At 38.9% G+C, this 22,821-nt stretch overlaps 1 protein-coding gene across 1 annotated transcript in view; it reads left to right on the forward strand.

Annotated features, from left to right (window-relative positions):
- The window catches only part of mrpl23 (mitochondrial ribosomal protein L23), a 57,165-nt gene extending 38,712 nt beyond the window's left edge, over nt 1–18,453 (forward strand). Inside the window, exon 5 of the mRNA XM_012853245.3 lies at nt 17,673–18,453. Coding sequence (XP_012708699.3) covers nt 17,673–17,837 — 165 coding nt within the window. The 3' untranslated portion in view covers nt 17,838–18,453. The remainder of the gene's footprint in view (nt 1–17,672) is intronic.
- Nucleotides 18,454–22,821: the final 4,368 nt, after the last annotated feature.

Raw genomic sequence — 22,821 nt, forward strand, 5'->3', positions numbered from 1 at the left:
TGTCTGTCTCGACTCTGTCTTCCCCACCTTCCTTTGTCTTTTATCTGTATTTGCAGCATCTTCCATCGTCACCCTCATTTCCTCCGACCACATTTCCTCCGGTTTCCCCTTATTTAGATAGCACCTATTCACATGCCAACACACATACGAGTTTTCACACATGTAAACCTTTTCTTGATTACCCCCTGACCTCTAGACCTCTTGACACGGCATCCACTTTGATCAGCCAGTCATCCCACGGCGCCACCCATGTTCTCCGAAGGGGTGCCACCAGTCTGATAAAGCCCTCTGATAGGCCCCACTGATGCATTTCCTGTTTTGGTGTTCTTCGTTTTTTTTAATTTTCTCCACCAGCTGGTCCCAGCATTCCTGTCAGTGTCAGGGAGGGGGCAGGGGCGTTGCTTGGATGTTTATGTTCAAGTGCAAAGTGGGAGTGAGCCTGTGAGGTTTGGTTTAAGGGTCTGATGGTGTGTGTTTGGTAGCCTAGATGTTTGGGTCCGAAGATGAGATGGGGGGTGGGGCTGGTGGAGAGGATGCTTGAAATTGAGGGGGATGGTACGTAAGGGTTGTTTACGTGAAAGAAATGGGGTACTTTGTGGGTGAATGACATACATGAGGGGGGGATAATGGTGGTGAACAGATGTGTATGTGTGTCTATGATGGTAAGTAAATTGATAAACAAGGTTTAGGTGTGATAGGGCCTTAAGGTTTATTCTTAGATGGGAATCACTGAAGTTGATGTGGTTTGCCGTTGCTCATTTGTTGTTAGTCATTACTAGTAATGTGTTCAGATTTGCTAATATTATCGGCTACTGTTGTTGCCTATAGGTGTCCAGTTCATGACCAGTTGGACGGGGAATGTCTTTGTGGGTGGCTGGGTGTGTATTTAGACGGTGATGATCTTTTCCTGAGCGCACTGTTACCAGGGTCCGATGTCTCCAGTAGCAGGCTGGAGGCAGACATGCCCAGACATGAAAACTACCATGCACACACACTCACACACATTTATTCACCCTCTCCCACTGTTTGTCTCTGGGCAAAAGTGTGTGCCTGTGCACCACCGTAAGACGTGCACTTGTGCGTCAAGGCGGTTACTGCGATAGATCATGAAGTATTTTGAGCTGAACACCAGAGGCAGTGTTTACTCATCTTTCCAACTCCTGGTCTTCTTCCCAGTAGTCTTGTACACATTAGCCCTGGAATCTTATCATCCCTTAAAATTAGATAAAGCTGAAAAACATTTTTCTGCTGCATGACGTCATGATATAAAGGCTTGTGCAATATGTAAAAAGAAGCTGCTGCTCTTTTGAACAGAATAATTGCAGATCCAAGAATCTCATTAAACACAATCATACATGCTGAAGTATATTTTCACCTATATAGCCTGCTTGCATTAGTCTATGCAGTATCATTCCCAAGTATTCTTAAAGAACATAACGCATGACAATACTGCAGAATGAAAGGGTTTCCACCAACAATCAAGACAAAGTCTCAAATTCAGTGGCGTGCATCCACTTTTTGTCACTCTCTGCACCAATAAAGAGTACCCAGTCATCCAGTCATAATAAGTACTTGCTTATCTATTACAGTTACACTGGTAAAGCTTGGCCTAATGCAATTTTCACCAATCCCAAATAAGCAAAGGACAGTATGATAGTCTCATTGTGTTACAACCTTAAGTAAAAAATATGACAGTTCCATGGCATCAAACCATTGTCACAAAAAAGATGTAATTGCTTTTATTTAAAAATGAAAAACATCAATTAGTCCTACATTTTTATTATTGCTAGATTACTTTAAAATAATATTGGAGTTAGAATAATGTTTAATTAGTTGTATTGGTTGTTGTTTTGATTTTAATGCAAGGCCTAAATAAAAATATAGACTTTCTACATTTAGTAGTAACTTTCAAAACCTCATTGTGCACAGTATACATTTTTTGCTGTTCTAATTACAACAGAGTAACAAGGTCTTGATTAGTTAGGCTATCTCCTTAACTAACCAGTGCGACAGTCTGTTGCTTAAAAGACATGCAGATTGTTGCTTGAATTGAATTAAATGTAATTTAATTGGTGAAAACACAAATGAGTGCAGCATTAGCATTTCCGGACCTCAGTCAAGTACCATCTCCATGGATAAAAAAAACGCAAGATAGCTAAGAACCTATTTCTATTTTGGATCTCCATACACCTAGTACACAGTACAAACATACAAGTATAAAACCATCAATATAGATATTAGAAAAGCAGAACAGAACATATCCATGCACGGAGAAAACGGTGAAACTCCATGTAGAAAGACCCCAGTTAGGTATTCCAACTCAGGATGTTATGAACTTGTGTTTAATGAATTGCTCTAATGACGGTACAATTTGTTAAAAACTATATTGGGAAATTACTTTTATTTTTGGAGGTAAAAATCCCAATAAGCCAATTTTTTTAATTTATGAACTCGGGCACAATCCAAAACAGTGTTATGTCATCATCATGTGAACCATATGTCACCATTATTATGAATGACACAGAGGTATGCACAAACATACACTGCTGTGAGCCAAAGCCCACCAAGTTATTTGACCACTGTCGGGATGTGGACATTTCTCTGTAATTGGCAGGAGCGCCGGGTTCATGACCCTAAGTGAACTCATAGCAGGATGCTCTTGGTTAGTGGTCTACTCTCGCTGCCACATACTTTTACAGACTGATGGTTTTACTTTGCTCCCGCTCTCATGCTCAGCAGTTATATTTCTGAGAGTTTTTGGAGTCCCATGTCAAACAAAGAGTTTGATATTTGAATCTTTAATATCAAATTAGGTTTCTGAACAAAGTTTAAACATGTTTTAAGTTGAAGGGAGTTTCCCTTTACCATTCTTTCCCTAGAAAATGAGAGTTTTTGTGTGTTTTTGTCTTTTGATACTGACATTCTTTATCACTACTCTGTGTTCTTCATTTAGGTTTCTCAATTTTCTTGTCCTTGTTTTTATCAGAACATTTAAAAGGAGGGACCACTCTGATAGCGTGTCTGTGAGATAAAGGAAGACTGAATGTGTGGTCCACCCAGAATCCTTGTAGCAGGAATTCTCTATAATCATTGGGCTATCTCTATTATCCTGCTCTTTACTTTAATCTTAGGTTTTTAACTACTTGGGGCCATTGCAGATCATGCCATATTGGGTTAAAGGTGCATAACCATGTTATTTGACTTTTAAAAAAAAAAAAATGTATTTATACATTAGTAACTCACTGGTTGCATACAAAGTTTTTATGAAAGATGATCACGTCCTGCTGGCGTATTAGTTGTTATTTTGGTATTTTATGCTTTGTTTTTGCTCAGTTTGTTAGTAAATAAAGCCCTTCGTGTTTATTTACAATACCAATGGAAGTATGACACTGCGCATGTGCAGGAAGCAGCTAATGGGTATTAGAATCTCCCTCCCAGTGAACTGTGGAAACAATGATGATTGGTCAAAGATCTAGTGGGGGGGACGGAAAAAAAAATGATTCCACGAGGGAAAAGACTGAAATACCGCCGGGAATACAGTATGAATGTTGGTGTTTGCTGAAGCGAAAGCTAGAGCTATCGGGATGTGACTGCAGAGTTGATCGACGTGAGTAAATGTCCTTATTGATACTTTGATAATAGTGATAACAATGCTCTTCTTAGGCTCTACAGTGTTAAGTACAAACAACATTATAAAACGATTGATTGATTGGTTCTTACCTTGATGTGTCCGTTTCCATTTATGAACAGTAATTTTATTTCTCTTTGATGTTCTGATTTGGGGCTCTTAGAGTTTCTGTAGATCGGTTTATTTAATTAATAACCGTTGGTCTTCGATCACTGCGAGCTCCCAATGCCTCTTTACTGCGAGGCATTGGAGATTGGTCAGTTACTAGTCACCATCTGGCTTTCTAATAGTTCTGTGGTACGGCATTTAGATGGTGCCACGTCTGTTTATATCTGCTCATCGCACCCATTCTGTTTAGGCTCAAAAAGGACAATCAAAACACAATCTGGACGGACGCTTAGAGTATATAGCCTTATTTTATCATGATCAACTGGATTTTGGTCTTTTTGGTATAGGCATACAACGTGGCTATATACCTTTTAAGAAATAAATTGGTAAAAATAAGTCATAGTTATAAATGTGGTAATCATATTTGGAGGTGTTTATGACATTTTGGTTGGGCTGTGATGCATTTAAATAATTTCTAAAGTTTCCAAAACATTTGACTAAATTTTGTTGAAGAAAAAAAAAAGATTATTGACATCATTAAAGGTCCAAATTTGTCATTGGAAATCTCATCCTAAAAAGTACAAAAGGTAGGAATCCGTGGGCAATTGCTTGAGGGCCGAATTTTTACTATTCTTGATCTGTGTTCGGGGCCACACAAAATTCTTCCAAATACCACCCAGGCCTCAATTTTGACACCCCTGTACTAAAGGTAATGTTTGATAATTTAGTAAACGATACAAAAATATTCTACCTGTTGAAAAAAACGGTAAAAAATGTTATTCTACTTTTTAAATAAATTGCTGGCTAAACAATCAGAACAGCCTTAGTTATCTGAAACGATGTTAGAAATTCAAGCAAAATATAATATGTGGTACAATCCTCCTGGACAGTAGGTGGCGCACTCACACTAACCAGCTCTCGTTCCAACCTTCAGTTGTATTGCTTGCCAGCCGGTTGCCAGGTCCTTTTTTGTAGCATTAGCAAACATTTAATTTACCTGTCAATAAGGAAAGCGGCAACCTCCGTGTGGCTTCTGAGCCCCTTTGCTTCTTTAAGTCGGCACCAATGCTCAAAAGCTTGACCGATGTTCACCCTTGTTTTGCTTCTTTTTTGGTCCGCTTTAATCTAAGAAATGTAACTGCAAGAGGAAGCCATGTCTCAGCACTGTCACAGAGCTACTACGATCTGGCAATGCCTTAGCTCCATCTCACGTAACTTCAACCTATGGTTGCAGAATCCTTTCATGTGGACGTTGGCATCGTAACCAGAAGTAAATATTTATAGGTTTGGCTGTGTAAATTTATAAAAGTTATTTAAATACAGGGTTCCCACGGGTCCTTGAAATCCTTGAAAGTTTGTGAATTTGGATCAATAAATTCAAGGCCCTTGAAAGTTCTTGAAAATAGCCAAAAAAAACACCTTGTCCTTGAAAGTCCTTGAATTTTTTTGTGGAGTTGAAAGTTCACACGGTTGACGACTCGTGTCATTATTTTACTACCACATGATCTTTTCAAATTATGTTGATTCCGCAGACTTTTAATTAAGTACGTTCGCTCTTCTTCGTTAGTTGGTAGGCTACAGTTTAGGCCTACGTGCGTCCAATAGGTTACATTCACGGAGTGTTGCCAACTCAGCGACTTTGTTGCTATATTTAGCGACTTTCTAGAGTCAAAGTCAAAAACTAGCTTAATCAAAGATGAAAGTAAGTGAAACAAATTGATATAATTCTGAATATCTCAATGCTGCACTTTTTTCCATAAAATTCCATGAAATGGTAAGCTAATGTACATCTTATATGTAATGTAGTATGGCATAGCCATGTACTGTGGATATAAATGTAGGCTATGAATATGATTAATATCAATGTAGGCTATAAATTAAGTCCACTTTCTTGCATTGCTTCTGACCCAACAACTTCTATGCCGTTTAGTCTTTTATTGAATTTGCATTGTATTAAAATATGATAACCTATTCAGCGGTCACAGTAGGTAAATGCCGCCATGTGTGGTCCTTGACTTTGAGGAAATTTGTCCTGGAAAGTCCTTGAAAGGTCCTTGAATTTGATGTTCACCAAGGTGTGGGAACCCTGTAAATACTACGTATTTATTTTTAGTAAAATTATGTATTTATAAAATGTACCTCTGTAGACGTTCTTTGGATGTACTATTTTAGAAAGATTTATCGTTTTATCTAAAAGGTTGTTGCTATGACCTTTAAACGTGTGACAGTGGTCCCCAAATGTGACACAGCATAGAACAATGCTAGATACTCACTTTCAGAGACAAAACCAGTCATGAAATTAGAGCTTAGTAGGGACCCAAGTATATTCACAGAAATAAAGACCACATAAAGTATACCTTATCCTTTTAATTGTTGTTCCCTTCCATTTGGAAGCTTTTGGTGAAACGGGTTGCTCATGTGCGTAAGAGGAGTATATATATATATATATATAGCTAGAAATGAGAGGGCTCTTCTCTATGTTTTTGGATGGCGACTTGATTCCATTGGTAGCTTTATAAAGATCATGGTAGAGTCAGGGAAAGTATCCGCTCCCTCAATGTATCGTGTAGGAAGGGTAGTAGGCAACAAAAATAAATCCCTTGAAGTTTCATAATAGCTTAATGTGTTTCTCTGCTTTTGTCTTTCTCGGCCAGTCCTGGCAGCTGCGTTCTATAAATCAATCAACATGCACACTGCAAAAGACATGCACATACACAGGGAGAGATAGAGACACAGGAAAGATTGTTTTGTCCATGAGCTCATAGAGGTAGAGAGGACATGGGTTTTTGCTTCTGCTGTGGTCTGATGTACATATTTCAAACAAAAATATGAAAACTCTGGCCGCACTTACTCTCACTGTGTAAATGTGTCCAGCAGACATTGGATATACACACACACCACACACACACACACACACACACACACACACACATAGACTGCAGCCTGTTGCCAATAATAAGACTTGTTTAACGAGTCTCATCGCTTTGTTGATTTCAGTCTAAGGGCTTTGTTGTTCTTGTGAATCGTACTCTCTGAGGCCGGTATTAATCTTCACTGAGTGTATACATAAGGCGTCCAAGGCTGCAGTGTTAACTAGGAGTTGTCATGCGACAATGTTTGGTTGAAGTTTGGAGAAGGCTTGTTTGGTTCATTGCTTCGTTGGTCATCTTGTTTCCAGGTCTGGTGTTTATAGCACTGGGATATACCCTTTTTTTTCTGTCACCCCTGCTTACTTCTTCTCCTAGTCTTCTCCTTTCATCCATCAACAGATTTCCCTCTGCCTCTTTGGTGTCCTCCTCTTAACTCCTGCAGCAAACTTCCCATTGCCTGATTCAGTGTTTGTACTTGGGATTCCTCAATGGCAGCGTGTGCAGAAAGACACAGAGGCCATGCCGCTGGTTTCCAGGTGCTGCTCTGGTGTTTGGCAGCTCTCTGCCTGTGCTTGACTAAGCTTTTTTCTTACAGCAGGGTTTGCACATTTCACTTTTTTCACAAGAAAACCTCCTGTAGCTTGAATTTCAGGCGTTGCTGCAAAACAGAAGCAGAATAGGGTGGATTTTTTTCATTATATAAGGTTGCTGTTTTTCAAGGCTTATATTGTAAAGTTGTATGAATTCATTCTTTGTACATTATTTCCCTACAACGGTGTATTGTCTGTTGTATGTTGAACTATTAAATATCAAGTAAAAAGCACTTTTATATCAGTAAATACATTTTAGAAAAGCAAAAATAAAGTCTGAATGTTAGAACAAGTACTTTTTTTCTTTGCAATAAAACATACCTTTTGGGAAAGGCTATTTCATCTTATAGATGGAGCCACTTTTTCAAGGACACTACTGTTGTATGTTGAGCAGCAAAGTTGAGTATGTGGGTCATGCCCCTAAATGCTAGCCTCGTGAGACCATCCTGATCTCGCGAGCTTTCAAGGTTTGACTCGCAGATCAGTCTGGCTACCCTCCGTTAAAGAAAATTTGGAGCCGTTCACCAAACGAACGTCCAATCAGCGTTGGCATTGAGGCGGGTTGAGGTGTGACGCAACGAGAAGCGCGTCAGTTCAGTCTAAACAACATGGCGGCTTCAGCCGATGTAACTAGCGTTAGCGCGGCTATCGAGCAAGTTTTATCGGAATTACAGAGTATTTCTTTGCTGAGCTAACGAGCCTTTACCTGCAGCAGCAAGAGTAGCTTAGCTTGTGTTGTGTTTTCGTCGTCGCTAATGTTTTGAGATGTATTGTTAAAAAACACAGTTACAACAAAGAACAAATTTATTTAACACATTTTCTCACTTTTTGATCAGTTTGTAATATTTACTATACAGACAGATTTTTGAATGTTTGTGTTCATTTATTTTTTGTTAAATTACAGCTAATGAAAACACAAAATTAACTTTCTTAGAAAATTTCAATCTTACAGAAGCAATTAAAGTATTTTTAATTCAGGAATGATGTCCAATATGTCTGTTGTTTCTGACCTTCCTCTTGTCAAAAGCCCACAGAGAAACTGCGGTCATAAAGTAAGGTGAGTTTGCTCGCCAGTCAAGCACCATTTACCTTAAATGAGGCATTAGCACTTTTGGTAGTGTGGGTAGGTACCAAGAAGTTGAAATGATCATCTCCATAAAGCATTTCAGCGGGGGAAAGTATGAAGTACTGCTATAACTTTGATTGAAGAGAAGCAGTTAAATGACTACAGACCAGTCCCCCTGATGTATGTGGTCTTAAAATCCTTTGAACGACTAACGTTGAAGCATCTGAAGGACATCACAAGCCCCCTGCTGCACCCCCCTTAATTTTGTTTACCAGACAGACTAGTCGGCAGAAAAAGCAGTCAAACTGTGGGACTACACTTCATTCTGCACCACCTCGTCAACCCAGGAATGTACGCCAGGATCTTGTTGTAGACTTCAGCTTGGTCTTCATTACCATCAACCCCGGCATTCTCCACCAGAAGCTCACCCAGCTCTCAGTACTGGCCTCCACCTGTCAGTGGATAATCATATTTCTGACTGATCAGAAACAGCAGGTGAGGCTGCTGCCAAGGGAACATTTTCTCCTGCTCAAGAACCATCAGCACTGGTACCAACCAGGGTTGTGTTCCCTCCCCAATCTTCTACGCTCTGTACAGAAATGACTGCACCTAGGAGGACACGTCTGTAGAATTCTTGATGTATGCTGATGCACTGTCTTTGGTCTTATCCAGTTTAATGAAGACTGCATACAGACAGGAGATGGATCAGCTGGTCCACTGGTGCAGACAGAACCAACTTGAGTTTAACCCGCAGAAGACTATGAGATTATGGTGGGACTTCTGGAGAACACGCTCCACACTACCTTCCCTGACCATCGTCAACAACACTGTCTGTTGTGGATCACTTCCAGTTCCTAAGAACCACCCTTTCCCCGGGACCTGAGATGTTCCTTACATATACACTGTTTGGAAGAAGGTCCAAAAGAGACTGTACTAATGCAGTAAGTCAAGAAGTACAACTCTCCCTACTAGCTGGTGGTCATCTTCTACATTGCCATTATTTAGTCTCTTTAGTGAACATCCATCACTTTGTGGTTTTAGCTCATAAATAGAAAAAAGGACAGGTACAAACTGTAACGAACAATTGGGTCTGCAGAGATATTCATCAGGACTGACCTTCTATAGCTTGTTTAGGTCTGGGGTAAGGAAAAGGGCAGCTAACATTTTTGCAGACCCCACACATTCTGCACACAAGCTGTATAGACTTTTACCTTGAAATCGGCACTAAAGCGCTCCTTACAAGAACCAGCAGCTACAGAGACAGTTACTTCCCACATGCTGTCACTCTGATAAACACTTAACAGTCAGAGTGCCCATGTTGATATCTTGTGTCATTGTATCAATCCAACCATGTCTATTTTGTAAAAGCTGTTCATATACATACATACTTTTGTGTATCTTCATCGAGAACAAAACGGAACAGAATTCAAATTTCCTGGTTGTGCACCTTTTTTAGCGACACTTTCCTCTCACTAAACTTTTCCATTAAAATACTGTAAACAGTCACCTTCTTTAGCAGTGTGTGGCTTTCCTTAATTGGGGAGTGTCAGTGACTCGGCTGGATAACTGTCAAGTCAGCAGTCTTCTTTATAAATGTTTAGGCCATAATTGAACATTGCTGTATTACAATTATGTTGATATTGGTCAATGGTTGTATTGAAATTCTTCCAAAATTGTTAATTTTGGGTTTTCATTAGCTGTAAGCCATAATCATCAAAATTAGTAGAAATAAATCCTTAAGATATCACTCAGTGTAATGTTTCCAAATGGGTTTGTCTTTTAAATAAAAATCATACAAAAAATGTAATGATGCTCTAATTTACCAAGATGCAACTTTTAATCTTACTTACCAAGATTGAAGACACAATGCACAACACTTTTTTTGCCAACTGAAATATGTGTCACAAAGTTCTCAGTTTGCAGTTTTGGGGTCAGAGTGCTTGGTTTTGGTTCACCTTTTGAATACCATATATCAGCAATAAATTATCCACCATTTATGGTTTATAAAACGTTTTATTCTCAAGGGCATGTCATGTATTTTTGTAAAAACAGATAGAATGTGACAGTTTGGCATTAGGCACACCATTGTGACAGTTTGAGGTTAAAGCTGGCTGTGATTTTATATACTAAATAGAGAGACATGGCTGATTTCAAAATTCTTTGTATTTACTTGGCAAAGAGTTTGAAACTGTTTACCTTGTATTTTAGCTCGGCTATTAAATTATTCTGTAAAATATTGGTTTCCTGGCATAAGAAATACTACCCCATAACTATGCAAACATGTGTTGCTATCTATATATATATATATATATATATATATATATATATATATATATATATATATATATATATATATATATATATATATATATATAAATAAATAAATAAATAAATAAATAAATAAATAAATAAATCATGGCATAACTTTAAAAAACAACGGTAGTTTAGTTTTGAAGTTAACCTACTGCTGTTACATCCCTGAGTTGCTATGGTCTACAATTGCAAGGGCAACCCAGCTCAAGTTTGGCATGTAGTGAGTAGTTGGCTTCAAGATTTAGAATGGGTTTAACACACATTTTACCCATAATACCGCATACGGATTCTGCTCTAGCAGTGGAGAGGAGCTTGGAGGGATTGGGGGGTTAGCAGGGGTGAATGGGGCGGGAGATCGATTCAAATTTCAAGAATCGTATTGATTCCAACTTCTTATTTGCCATCTGGTCCAATCTCAAATTGGATTACTGGTATTAAATATATATATATATATATATATATATATATATATATATATATATATATATATATATATATATATATATATATATATATATATATATATATATATTAGGCTGTTACCTGAATTACATAACTGTGTAGTTCTGCAACATATTGATACTAATATTGTATTAGTTGTGACAGTTGCTTTCATAAACATGTGGTGGTAGAAGATCCAGGGTACAAAACAGTGGGGGCCTGAGATATCTACACCTGCTATTTGGACACTAACCTGGTGCATTATTAAAAATAGGACATTAAAAATTCACCTCACGGAGTGGATTGTAAGCCGGCTCATACATATGTATGTATGTATGTGTATATATATATATATATATATATATATATATATATATATATATATATATATATATATATATATATATATATATATATATATATATATACACACACACACAGCTTGAACTGCTTGATTTTCCAACATCGTTTGAACTGCTTTCTAAAATACCCAATGCATTGTACAGGGCCTCTTTAAATATTTCTACAGTAAAGAAAAGGTTTTCCATTTTTTCCATTTTGCATCTTCGGCTGAGTTAGCTTAGTGTTGTCTTCCACATTGGGAATTGAACCATGCTGTGCGTAATTATATGCATGTTTCTCTTGGTATTTTGGGGGTTGGAGACAGACAAAGTAACATTCACATTAGAGCCAGACCATTCTTTAACGCCTACACACTGACCCCAAGCAAATATTTCACATATTCAAGTTGATTGACAGATTCATTCACTGAAGCAATTTATTTCATAGTGGTGGGCCACTACATAGTTGTTGAAAAATTTATGACTCACATCAGAACATTTGACTGTCACTATAAAGTTGAAGCTGCTGGTGTGAACTCCGATGTTTGTGATCTCTAATCACTTCGGGAATATTTGTGGGCATTAACACTGCAGTTAAATGCTGTTAAAACAAAGGTCAGGGTATTTGCTAACCAGAGATTCCACAAGTACTTCCTTTCATAGAACCAGTGACAGCTACTCCAGTAGTGTATGTTGAAACAAATACCTTGGCATAGAAATTGACAATAAGCTCTCTTTTAAATCACATATTAAAAATGTTGTAAAGAATTTCAAGATAAAATTAGCGTTTTTTAGTTAGAATTTGATCGTGCTTTTCTTTCAGTGCAAGGAGGCATCTTGTTTAATTTTGTCTCTGTTAGATTACTGTATATGAACCTGCCACCTCTCTGCAGATGTTGGCTGCTGTCTATCATGGAGCATTAATAACAGGGCATAAATCTTTTGCCGCTGTAATTTATATTCTCGGGTGAACTGGCCATCATTATCCATCCGTAGACTAATGCATTGGTACGTTTTCATTTATAAATCTGTCCTTGAACTGTTACCACTTTACCTTTTCTTACACCAGCCACTTAGTCCAGCCACAAACTTCGTTATCAGGACTTCCTCTCCTTCAGTGTTCCATTAGTACGATCATAAGTCGGAAAAGCCTTTTTCGTACTCTGCCCTTTCAACTTGGAATACTCTACACTTGCTCTTCTTTCTAAGTCATACTTTACTCACCTGTTTGATTGAGTGCAATGTATTATTTACTTGTGTTGTTACCAAGTTTGTAAATTTTTTATTTTTTTATTTTGTTTCATCAAAATGAGTCTCTTGAAAATGAGATCTTGTATCTCAATGAGAATACCTGTATGAATAAAACTAAATTGAAAAAACTTGCCATTATGTAGAGACACAGGAATAAAAAGGACAAATGAAAGTCCAGTTCAGTCTGCAGAAGATTTAAGCAGACCTAATACTGTTTCAGTTTTTACCGTTTGGGGTTTAATATTGGATACAGCTCAAACTGTACGACGAAACCGCAGGATTTAAAACTTCACAGCTCACGATATTTGTTTTTACACTGTACAGCCCCATGCTCTGGTGTGATCTGACTGCTCACACTGTACCTCCAAAAACCACACGCCGGACTCATCCCCGTAGAGAGATGCCGGTTGTCGGACTCGTTTATCCGGAAGCTAAACGTAAGCCGTAGAAGAAGAAAAAGACGGAAGTGCCAGTGCTAACTGTTAAATATGAGGCTCACTACAACGAAACGCGCTGCCTTGGCAATTCTCTCCACTCTTATGTTTTCGTCTAAGAAAAATAATTCCCTTGTTTGCACATGTGCATTGCTCCAGATGCTCATAGCTTTGCTTCAACAGCAGGATGCGCCAGGCCGAATCTCATCCACAGTCCTGTTGCCCCACTGGTGGTCACCAACTACCCTCGTGACCTCGGCCACAGTGAGGGAACTGCATTTCCTTAGTTTTTCAGGCTCTGCCTTCTCTAGAGTAGTGGTGCACAAGCAAAAATGCCACGGTGTCTTGATTAATAACTCCCTCACATTTAACCCACGTGTTTAGAAACCTATGAAGTAGCCAATGCTAAAGTTAGGTTTTTTCATTTTCATAATGTTTATATATATATATATATATATATATATATATATATATATATATATATATATATATATATATATATATATATAATCATTGTGAGTTATTCTCTCATGTAGGATGGCCTGCTCTGGCCTCTAGACGGAACAGTCCGGGCTCGTTTTTATACTTGCACTACTGCATTTGTACATATGTAACCTGATTGCACCGAAAATAACTGTTCCTTACTGTTTTTGTTGCTTTTAGTTACATTTGCCCATTCTGAAATAGATAATAAATGTGTTTGCTTATTCTGCACCTTTTGCATGGAATATATTGCAGAATGACTGGAAATTGAGACAATATCTTTAAGAGTTTTTAAATTAATACTGAGAAGATTTTAGCTTAACTTGTTTACAGTTTTGTCTTTTCAATTTCATATTCTTGTGATTCAGATAATTTTTTTTGTGTAACTATCTAACTTCATTTACTTCTGCAGCTTATTTTGACCAGACTCCCTTGAAAAATACGTTTTGTAACCTCAGTAACATCTTGCTGGTAAAGTAAATGCTTAAAAAAAAGCCCACCAGAAAAGAACGTTTTTTTTTTTTTTAAAAATGCGCACTCACACCAGCATGCAATTTTCCTTTATAGATCATTACTGCACCTGAACGTTTGCATATTAGGTCCCGCCTCATGTTTTGCCCTCTGCAATGACCATTTATGGTTGAATATGGGCGAGTAAAGTACCTCATAAATGCTGATGTGTATTAAACATGGGTCAGCTGAATTTCTTTTTTTTTTTTTTTTTTTTTTCATGGTGAAATGGCAACCACGGAGAAAAGCAAAGACACTGTGAAAAGGTTCACAGAAGAGTTTATTAAATGAGTAAATCAGATGTCAAAGCACATTAAAAGAACTTGTTAAAATGTAAACTTAATTGCTGTTGTAAACATCGGATAACAGCCTCACACCATGCTCCATGTTGAAACTTCTATGATGGTGTGCATTGAGATCAACATTCTGAGTATGGAGGAAGACATGGAGGAATGAGAGGTTCCCCCCACAATGATAAAGGAACAAAGAAAGAAATTGAATATTTGAGAGGAACCATCATGCACTTTGGCTGTAATTCAGCGTTTTTGGGCTCTACACACAGGAAGCGACAAAGGACGAGTAATGACTTTTATCGACACTGTGGTGAAAACCCAACACATGGGACGCAACAGCAATGCCAGCTTTTCAAATTGCCGGACATTTTTTTTGTTATGAAATCGGAGGGCTTTTGATATTTTCAAAGCAGTCTGTGACTGAAAAAGATGAAGATGATGGCAAGCGATTGTCTCCTCATCACATAAGTTCCATAGGAAATGAATGCCGACGTTGCTCCCTATGTGCTGAGTCCATTTACCATATGCGTTGCCAATTTCTCCTGTCTTCAAATTTAGCATACGCATGGGTCAGAGTTGCCACGAGGACCGAACATTTTCCCGTCAAGTCTAAAAAAAATATATAGATATATATTTTTTGTTTTTATATAGATTCACCTTTTGCCATAAAAAGTGGGGTACAGAGGTGTCAGGCCCCATTTTGTGCGTATGAAAGCTTTATATAAATCAGGCCCCTGAACATGTTCTCCTCAAAGGTGATAGCAGGCTAGTGAGGTTGTTTGAGAGATTTCAACCTCCAACATCCAAATCTTCTGAATAATAGAAGTCTGTTTTGCCACCTACTCCATAGCCTAGACATACAGAGAATACATCAGATTGTTACTATGTTTATAATGCTATGTAGTTGCATTGTTTCTGCATCTTCTCAAGTGTTGCTGTATTCATCTCTGACAATTCTTGCTTTAGCTTTCAAATAGTCTTTAGAAAAACATTTTTTTGCGAATGTCACTGTGGTCTCATTTTTACAATTTTAATTTTATACCCCTCTCCTGACTGATGTAGTCAACCTTGATGAGGTGAAAGCATGGACAAGTTTTTCAGTGTCATGGAGGGTGAGTGATGGACAGGGGCTAGCAAAATGATTGAGGTGGAAGAACGAGTTCTTGCAGAGATGCTTAATGTGGGTGTTGAAAGTGAGGTTGGGGTCAAACTGGACACCAAGGCTGATGACGGAAGAGGGGTGGGGGATGTCCTGACCAGACAATTAAAATTGTAGTTTGAGTAGTTTAGTTGCAGGAAGTTAGGGTTCATTCTTGATTGTATGTTTTAGGTAGGGTGTGAGTGTAGACCCTGGGGTTGTGGTGGATCATGGAACAGGCGATGGGCAGGATTCAATTTTTATGTAAAGTTGAGTGTCATCTGCGTAACAATGATATGATACTCATTTGCATAGGGAAAGTATGTAGACATTGAAGAGGGAGAGTCCAAGTACAGATCCTCGATGACCTGTGGTTGTGTGTGGCCTGAAACTCTGCAGTTTGAGTCCTGAGTGTGGATTTTCCATAGGACAAATATTCTGTCTGGTTTATGAGCTAGGATGTTTGTCTTGACTAAAGCAGAGGTGACGGAATCAAGAGCACAAGTGGTCAGTTTCAGCCCCTGGATGATGTTGAGAATCTCCTGCTGAGAGACAGAGAGGCTGTAGGGCAGCAGTCTGGTGAGGTGAATTGGATGAGGGACTCAGCTTAGAAGATGTGTGGCTGAGTCTAGATAGAAGATTAGATTAGTCTATAGTGAATTTAGAGTTTGACTTTGGTGGTCATTAGATGAAGAGAAATGTGCTAGAGATAGGAGCCTTACTTTTGAATGACAAGCATTCCAAAGTGGAGAGTCTTAGTAAAGTTAAAGACAGTTGGGACAACCAGAAGACCACCATGACCTGTACTGCGTGCGTCCTGGAGATAGATGTAGCCACAAGGACAAACCTGATTTAAAACAGAAAATACATCAGTCTGGGACAATGTTTAAGTTAGGAATGTATGGTGGCTGACATTGGAATCTGAGTTGTTTGATGGTTGAGATGTGCCATGGGATGATCCAGTTGTTAAACGTCCGCAGCTCAGTAGCGGTGTATTACATTATGACATCGGTCTAGATTTGTAGAGCAGTGTTAGCTTTTAGCGGTTAGTGTGATGGCTTTGTTCAACCTGAAATGTCTTGGAGCTTTGTGGCAACGGGATTCCGACCCGGAGGGGGTGGACCAAGATAACAGCTCATGGAATGATGAGTAGTACAACCAACTGAGCAGGCTAACTGAGGCCAGGTTTTAGCTGAAAGGTTTCCGGCTAGCTAGCGGTGACAGCCGCCTCTAGCTGAGAGGCAGCTGGTGAGCGATGAAATCAGAGGGCTCAGGATTGTTCGGTCGTCAGTTTCTCTGTCAGAGAGATGATGATTTCCAGATGTGGATACTAAGACCCGCACAGAGTAGCGGCAGCTAAAATGCAGCAGTGTCTACTCCTTCTTTCAATGTTCCACAGCTAACCTGCCTCTGACCACAATATAACTGACTGCGGGTATGAACTCAAGAAGACTGAATGCTGAATCAGGAGGTGTTTCAACAAAACATTATTTCATACGTGTGCAAAGTTATGCAACCAGGTTGTAGCACCTTTTTAAACTTTTACATCCCCTTCACAACAGACTTGTTCCTCGGGTGAATTGTACTGGATAATTTTTATGAGAAGGGAAAACAAGTTTAATCATTTAGCATAGACTCTTTTTGCTTCTGTCACAAAAACGAACATGGGTCTGTACACTTTTATAGGGCTGCTGTGTGAATGATGAATTGTCAGTTTAGCTCTTGTTGCCAAGTGTCCTTGGAAGAAACTGAGAGTGATACAATAGACTGGTGTGCATACCTGCACTGTGTGACCCCTTATCTTTTATTTAGCATTCTTTGTGTGCGTGTGTACTGTACTCTATAGCACCCTGACACGGACTACAGTTGGACCAGTAATGCATTAGCTATGGCCAGAGATGGGTTGGTATGGAATAAATAATGGATACCATCCTTTCCCTCTGAATAAATCAGGACCAGAGAAATAGAGAGAGATGAGAGAATAAATGTGGGAGAGCGTTGGAGATGTTCATTGCCATATATGGTATAAAGAGAGTATTTGTGTAACTGGAAGAAGAATATAGCAGAAATAGCCTCCTGATAGATAGGGATCAAATTTCTCTTGCTTGTATTTCATTAATTGACAATTCAGTAGAAAAGTGAAGTGTAACTCTTAAGTCAAAATGCAAAACATTAAAAAAAAGCTTGTTTTATTTCTGCCCATCAGGCACAAGGCCAGACATTCACCTTCCCTGACATCTTCCTGGAAAAGGACCGGACGCCGGCGGAGGGTTCCATGGAAGAGATGCAGGAGAAGTTCATGGAGGACGAGAAGCAGAGGCAGAAACTCGACCCCAGGAGAGGAGGGGTCACAGAGTGGTTTGGACTCTGAAGCACAGGGGAGGGGGGGGGCAACGATTGATTTGAAATGTGACCCCTGTGATGTCATTTTTATTTCTCTGCTGAAACATGAGGATGTAGTGAAAGAGCAAGTGTGTGTGTGTGGGATATGGCACACATGTGTTCGGTGTGTTTGTGAGGCGGGAGTCTAACACAAAACCAAAGACAAAAAAAGAATTGGAGCAGGAAGAGAGCAGCTAGACTTCGTTTTTAATGAAACCAGCCCACCACACACATTGTTTATCACCTCAGATAACCTTGTTCTCGTCCTCATGTTCTTCCCTTAAATACGCCATATTGGTTTCTTTTTACGTGAAAGTATCCCTCTCATTTGTCACCCCTGTTGCCCCTGTTCTCTTCGTTTCTACGAGATACTTTATCCGTAGCCACACCAGAAAGCAGCATATATGCTCCCGGATGGTTGGATCAAACTGCCTGAACACCTACATGTCGGCCTCTTCTATTAGTTTGTTTAGGATTAATTACCTTGTTAAGATAAAGATGGGATATTCTTTCAGAAAGTAGATATGTGCAGTTTGTAGTGACATCATTCTATTTTGTGGTAGCAGCTACTGCCATAACCATGAATAAAGTCTGTTTCCAATGTTTGTGTGCGTATGTGTTTAAATATTACAGTTGTTTTAATAAGAACTACTAAACTGTCACCTTTCCAAAAGCACTCTGCTTACCTCCTGCTCCGTTATGGCTGCCATGCCGAGAATCTGGCGCTTCGAGATGCTGTTTGCAGTGCAAGCTGGCCTTTGCAAGTGCCAATGTGGTCTGGTAGCTGTTTTGACAAAGTAATGATCTGTGTTTTGAATCGGGCCAGTGGAGGACTGAGTTCTCTTACCGTAATAAAGCCCATAAAGTAGAGGGTGGGGAGACCTCTTCTGGGCTCGCTCAGACCCTCCATTATGCTGAGACGCCAAAGTTACAGTAAGTGTCCCCCAGCCATGACCGCTAATGCCGGCTGGCTAACGGAAAGGTCCTGTCCCTGACCTCATCCAGCCAACTCATCTATCACTAAGGAGAATGTCAATATTGATCCTGTTGGCCCATTGTCCCCCCCCCCCACCCCCACTCTAAGGCAATCAGATTTTGAACAAATACAACTTCTAGTTTCACCATCACAATATTCCTTTTCTCTCTGCTCACTTTCTTTTTTTTTTTTTTCTCCACCATCTCTTTCATTGCTTAGTTTTCAACTGCGGACAAACGCCTGAACAACCAACTAAGAAAGGCGACCACATTCCTTTTGTTTCTCACCTCCTGGCCTGAATGAACCCCTTTATGAAAGTTGGAAAATCAAGGTCTGATGTTTGCCAAGCCATAATCTTTCCCTGTTGTCCTCTTGTTCTTTGTGCTGGGGATACCCTGTTCCTCTTAAAACCAGCAACACATACGTACCTAACACAATTGTTTCTCATTAAACTCATGATTAAATCACTTTTTTTTTTTATTTTGAACGTGTTGGGAGTTCTGGTTATGTAGCGCTTTGCGTGGATTATTTTAGTGCTTTGTGAAATAAATAGATTCTACAGGTTTTCTCAGACCATCATTCATTAATGATTTAATCTCTTGGCCAAACAGGACTGAGGCTGAGTAAAGAAAAGGAAAACAATTTGGTGTAGCGAGTAAGCCTCACAAAAGCAGAGATGTGCTCAAAACACGTAGAAATGAAACATACCAATTGGACATTTACACAATTTGTCACATTAAAACTGCAAATTTGAATGGGTTTTGCTTGAGTTTAATGTGACAAACAGCACAAAATTGGGGAATTTGTGAACGGACAGGAAAACCATACATGACTTTCAGTTTCTACTTCAGACCCATTGAGAAAAATCATTTGTACAGCCACATTTTGGTGCGGTCAGAGGGGCAAGCATTTCTGGAGAATTAAAATTTTTGCCCATTATTGTTTGCAAAATGACTCAGATTGGATGGAGAGCATCCATGAATAGAAGTTTTCATGTCCTACCACGGTTTCACCGTTCAGGTCTGGACCTTGACATGGCCACATATAAAATGTGATCCATTGTAGCTTTGATTGCATGTCGAGGGTTGTTGTCCCACTGGAAGATAACCTATAGCTCCAATTTGAAGGAATTTGATGCCTCTAACAGGTTTTCCGCCTGGACCGGCCTGCATTTAGCTTTATCCACCATCATGTCTCTTCGTTGGGATGATGTGCAATGTTCGTTTTATGCCATTCACGGCGTTTTACAAGGAGAGCAAAACGTTCTATCTTGGTCTCATCTGAACAGTGCACCTTCTTCCACGTGTTGTGTTCTGTGCATAACCTATAAGAAACTACAATCAAAACTAATGTTTTTCTTCATTCGGATTTGTTGAATGCACAAACTGTAGTTGTCCTGCCAACAGATCCTTCCACTTTGCCATACTCCTTCCATTTTCAGGTAAGTTATTAAACAGTACTCAGTGCTTCTGCTTTAAAGGTCTCTACAGCTTCATCCCTGACCTCTCTGAGGTGTTCTTTGGTCTTCATGTTCACATTTGTTCACTCAGAGTAAACTAATAGTTTACAATTGTGCTCGTTTGTTGTACTATCAAATCACAGTAACACACATTTAAAGTTTGTGGTTTTAAGGGGACACATTGTAACAGCATTTAAAGGGGTATTGATGTGTCAGAAAATTACAGAGGTGTTATGCTTTAGGTTGTTGAAATCGATGTAAATGTTTTTACGAGCTTAAGTTTGGTGTTGGTTTTAAAGTCGGGGTGTCTGAAGCCGAACTCACTTCTTTTCAATACTACAATTGCTATACATTACAGATTCCAAAGAAGGAACACTGTTTCAGTTTTGTCAAGAACTTTCTTCTAATGCTCCCACAGATTGGAAACAGATGATGACACAAATTTAAATCTCATTAGGAGGTTATTCATCTCACTGCTTTTTCACTAAGAAAAAGCAGTCTGTGTTTGTCTCAGGATTCATCTGCAAAATTTGTCAAAAACTCTATGAAGTGCAAAACTATTTTTGTTTGTTAAGTTTGTTTTTTGTCTTTTTTACCAGAAATATCATGATCCTATCTTTTTTTAGAGTCACATGTTTTCCTCTTGGCCGTGAGGTTTTTCTATGGGCTCTTATCTTTCCACGGCATAATCTAATGTTTATTACATTTACTGCAACCCAGAACTCTGGTCATAACAGATATAAATATTTATATGAATCAAATTTGTCAGTGTTGGAAAAGCATTTTTTTTTAAACAATGTAAGAAGTAGTTTTCAGTTTTTCTGAGAATATAAGCCACCGGCCAGATAAATCTGGCTAATTAAGCTTAATAGTTACAAAGATGCTTTAAATTTGCAGTTGTTTGTTCTTGCAGAATATATTATGTTAATGTTATAACATTTCTTCTGTTAATGCCAACCTGGGCGAGCATCTATTCGGTGTACCCCAACACGAACACACACGTCTCCAATAAAGAAAATTGTCCATGCCTAAACTGATTTGCAAAATATTAACAATGATGTACATACATTTTTTTCATTTTATTACTTTTGAAAACCTTTAAGGTTAAAAGTATTATTAATTTGTTTTTATTTTTTTAAACAGTTGTTTAAAGCTGTAAGATGACTAAAAAATATACCATGAGGTTGTGATTCAGTCATACAGCTTACAGACGCACGTTTCCACAAATCTAATATGGACGATGAAGACCCCTTTCCTCTTACACATTGCCCCTTATAATGTTATTGAAATATTCTACAAAGTTTAATGTATGAATCAAAATATATTTTTTACGGTTTATAGCATATATAAATTACTATGCTGAATTTGGATGTAAAATGGTTAGATGCAACATGGCTAAAAGAGTGGCAAACAAACAAAAATAGAAATTTAAACTCAATTCCTTAAAAGCACGAGGATTGAAATTTGTTTTTGTCTTTAATTACCACTTCACATTATTACTGTTTTGCAAATTTCTAAATCCAGTTGTCAAAGCTGCTGAGTTCCTTCTGTCATCAAAGAGGTTTGACCAGAAAACACTTATGAAGCTAAATGGTTACTGAACTCTCACTCTTTCAAGCTAAACTCGGGGTTTGTAAAGAATATGCTCTAAAAATAAAGCTCCAATACCAACAAATCTATAAAGTATTATATGTAATTTTAAGTATTTTGCAAAGAACAATGGGAAAAAAATATCTTTTGGAAACATACCCCAGAGGATTTGCAGCTCCACAATAAACAGTGAAATTCAGTTGTACAATGTATTGCTTCAGAGGGTTTGGATATAAATTCTTGTCCCATTTTTATGAGTATTACATTTTTTAAGTTTAAAAACATGAGGGCGCGCTGGTGGCGCAGTGGGTAGAGCGACCCATGTACGGAGGCCTTAGTCCTCGACACGGTCGACCAGGGCTCGACTCTGACCCGCGGTTCTTTGCCGCATGTCTCTCCCTCTCTTCCACCCCCCTTCCTATCAGCCTACTGTGTTAAAAAGCGAGCCATTAGAGCTGTGAAAAACCTCCAAAAAAACCCAATAAAGTTTAAAACCATGACTCATTTTCTTGGTGAATATACGCCAGTGATTGGTAGTCTAGGTCACTAAGCATGCCTTCTGCAGAGCATCCCTCTCACTGTTTAGTGGGGCAGAGCTCAGAGTAGCGGTCACACTCTGGAGATAAAGATGAAGCTTTACTCAAAACTAGGTATGAAACATCACCATGTCTTGCACGATTCAGTGAATATATGCCTTATCACCCTTATGCCTTTTCTCGCCGCATAAAAAGCATTTGACACCAAAATAGTCTCATTTTGTACCCGCGTTTTGTTTATGCAGCGTTGTCTGTCGAAGGAAGCAGCCGTGCCATGCTCTTCCTACTTCATCCGAACTCAAAAAAAAAAAAGGAGCGCGGGCAGCTCCTGATTTAGATTTGATCTCTGTTTGCCGAATGCCACTATATTGTAATGCACCGCACGTTGTATAATTGCAGAGGAGAGGAAGCG

Source organism: Fundulus heteroclitus, chromosome 2, assembly GCF_011125445.2.
Source record: "Fundulus heteroclitus isolate FHET01 chromosome 2, MU-UCD_Fhet_4.1, whole genome shotgun sequence".
Classification (NCBI taxonomy): domain Eukaryota; kingdom Metazoa; phylum Chordata; class Actinopteri; order Cyprinodontiformes; family Fundulidae; genus Fundulus; species Fundulus heteroclitus.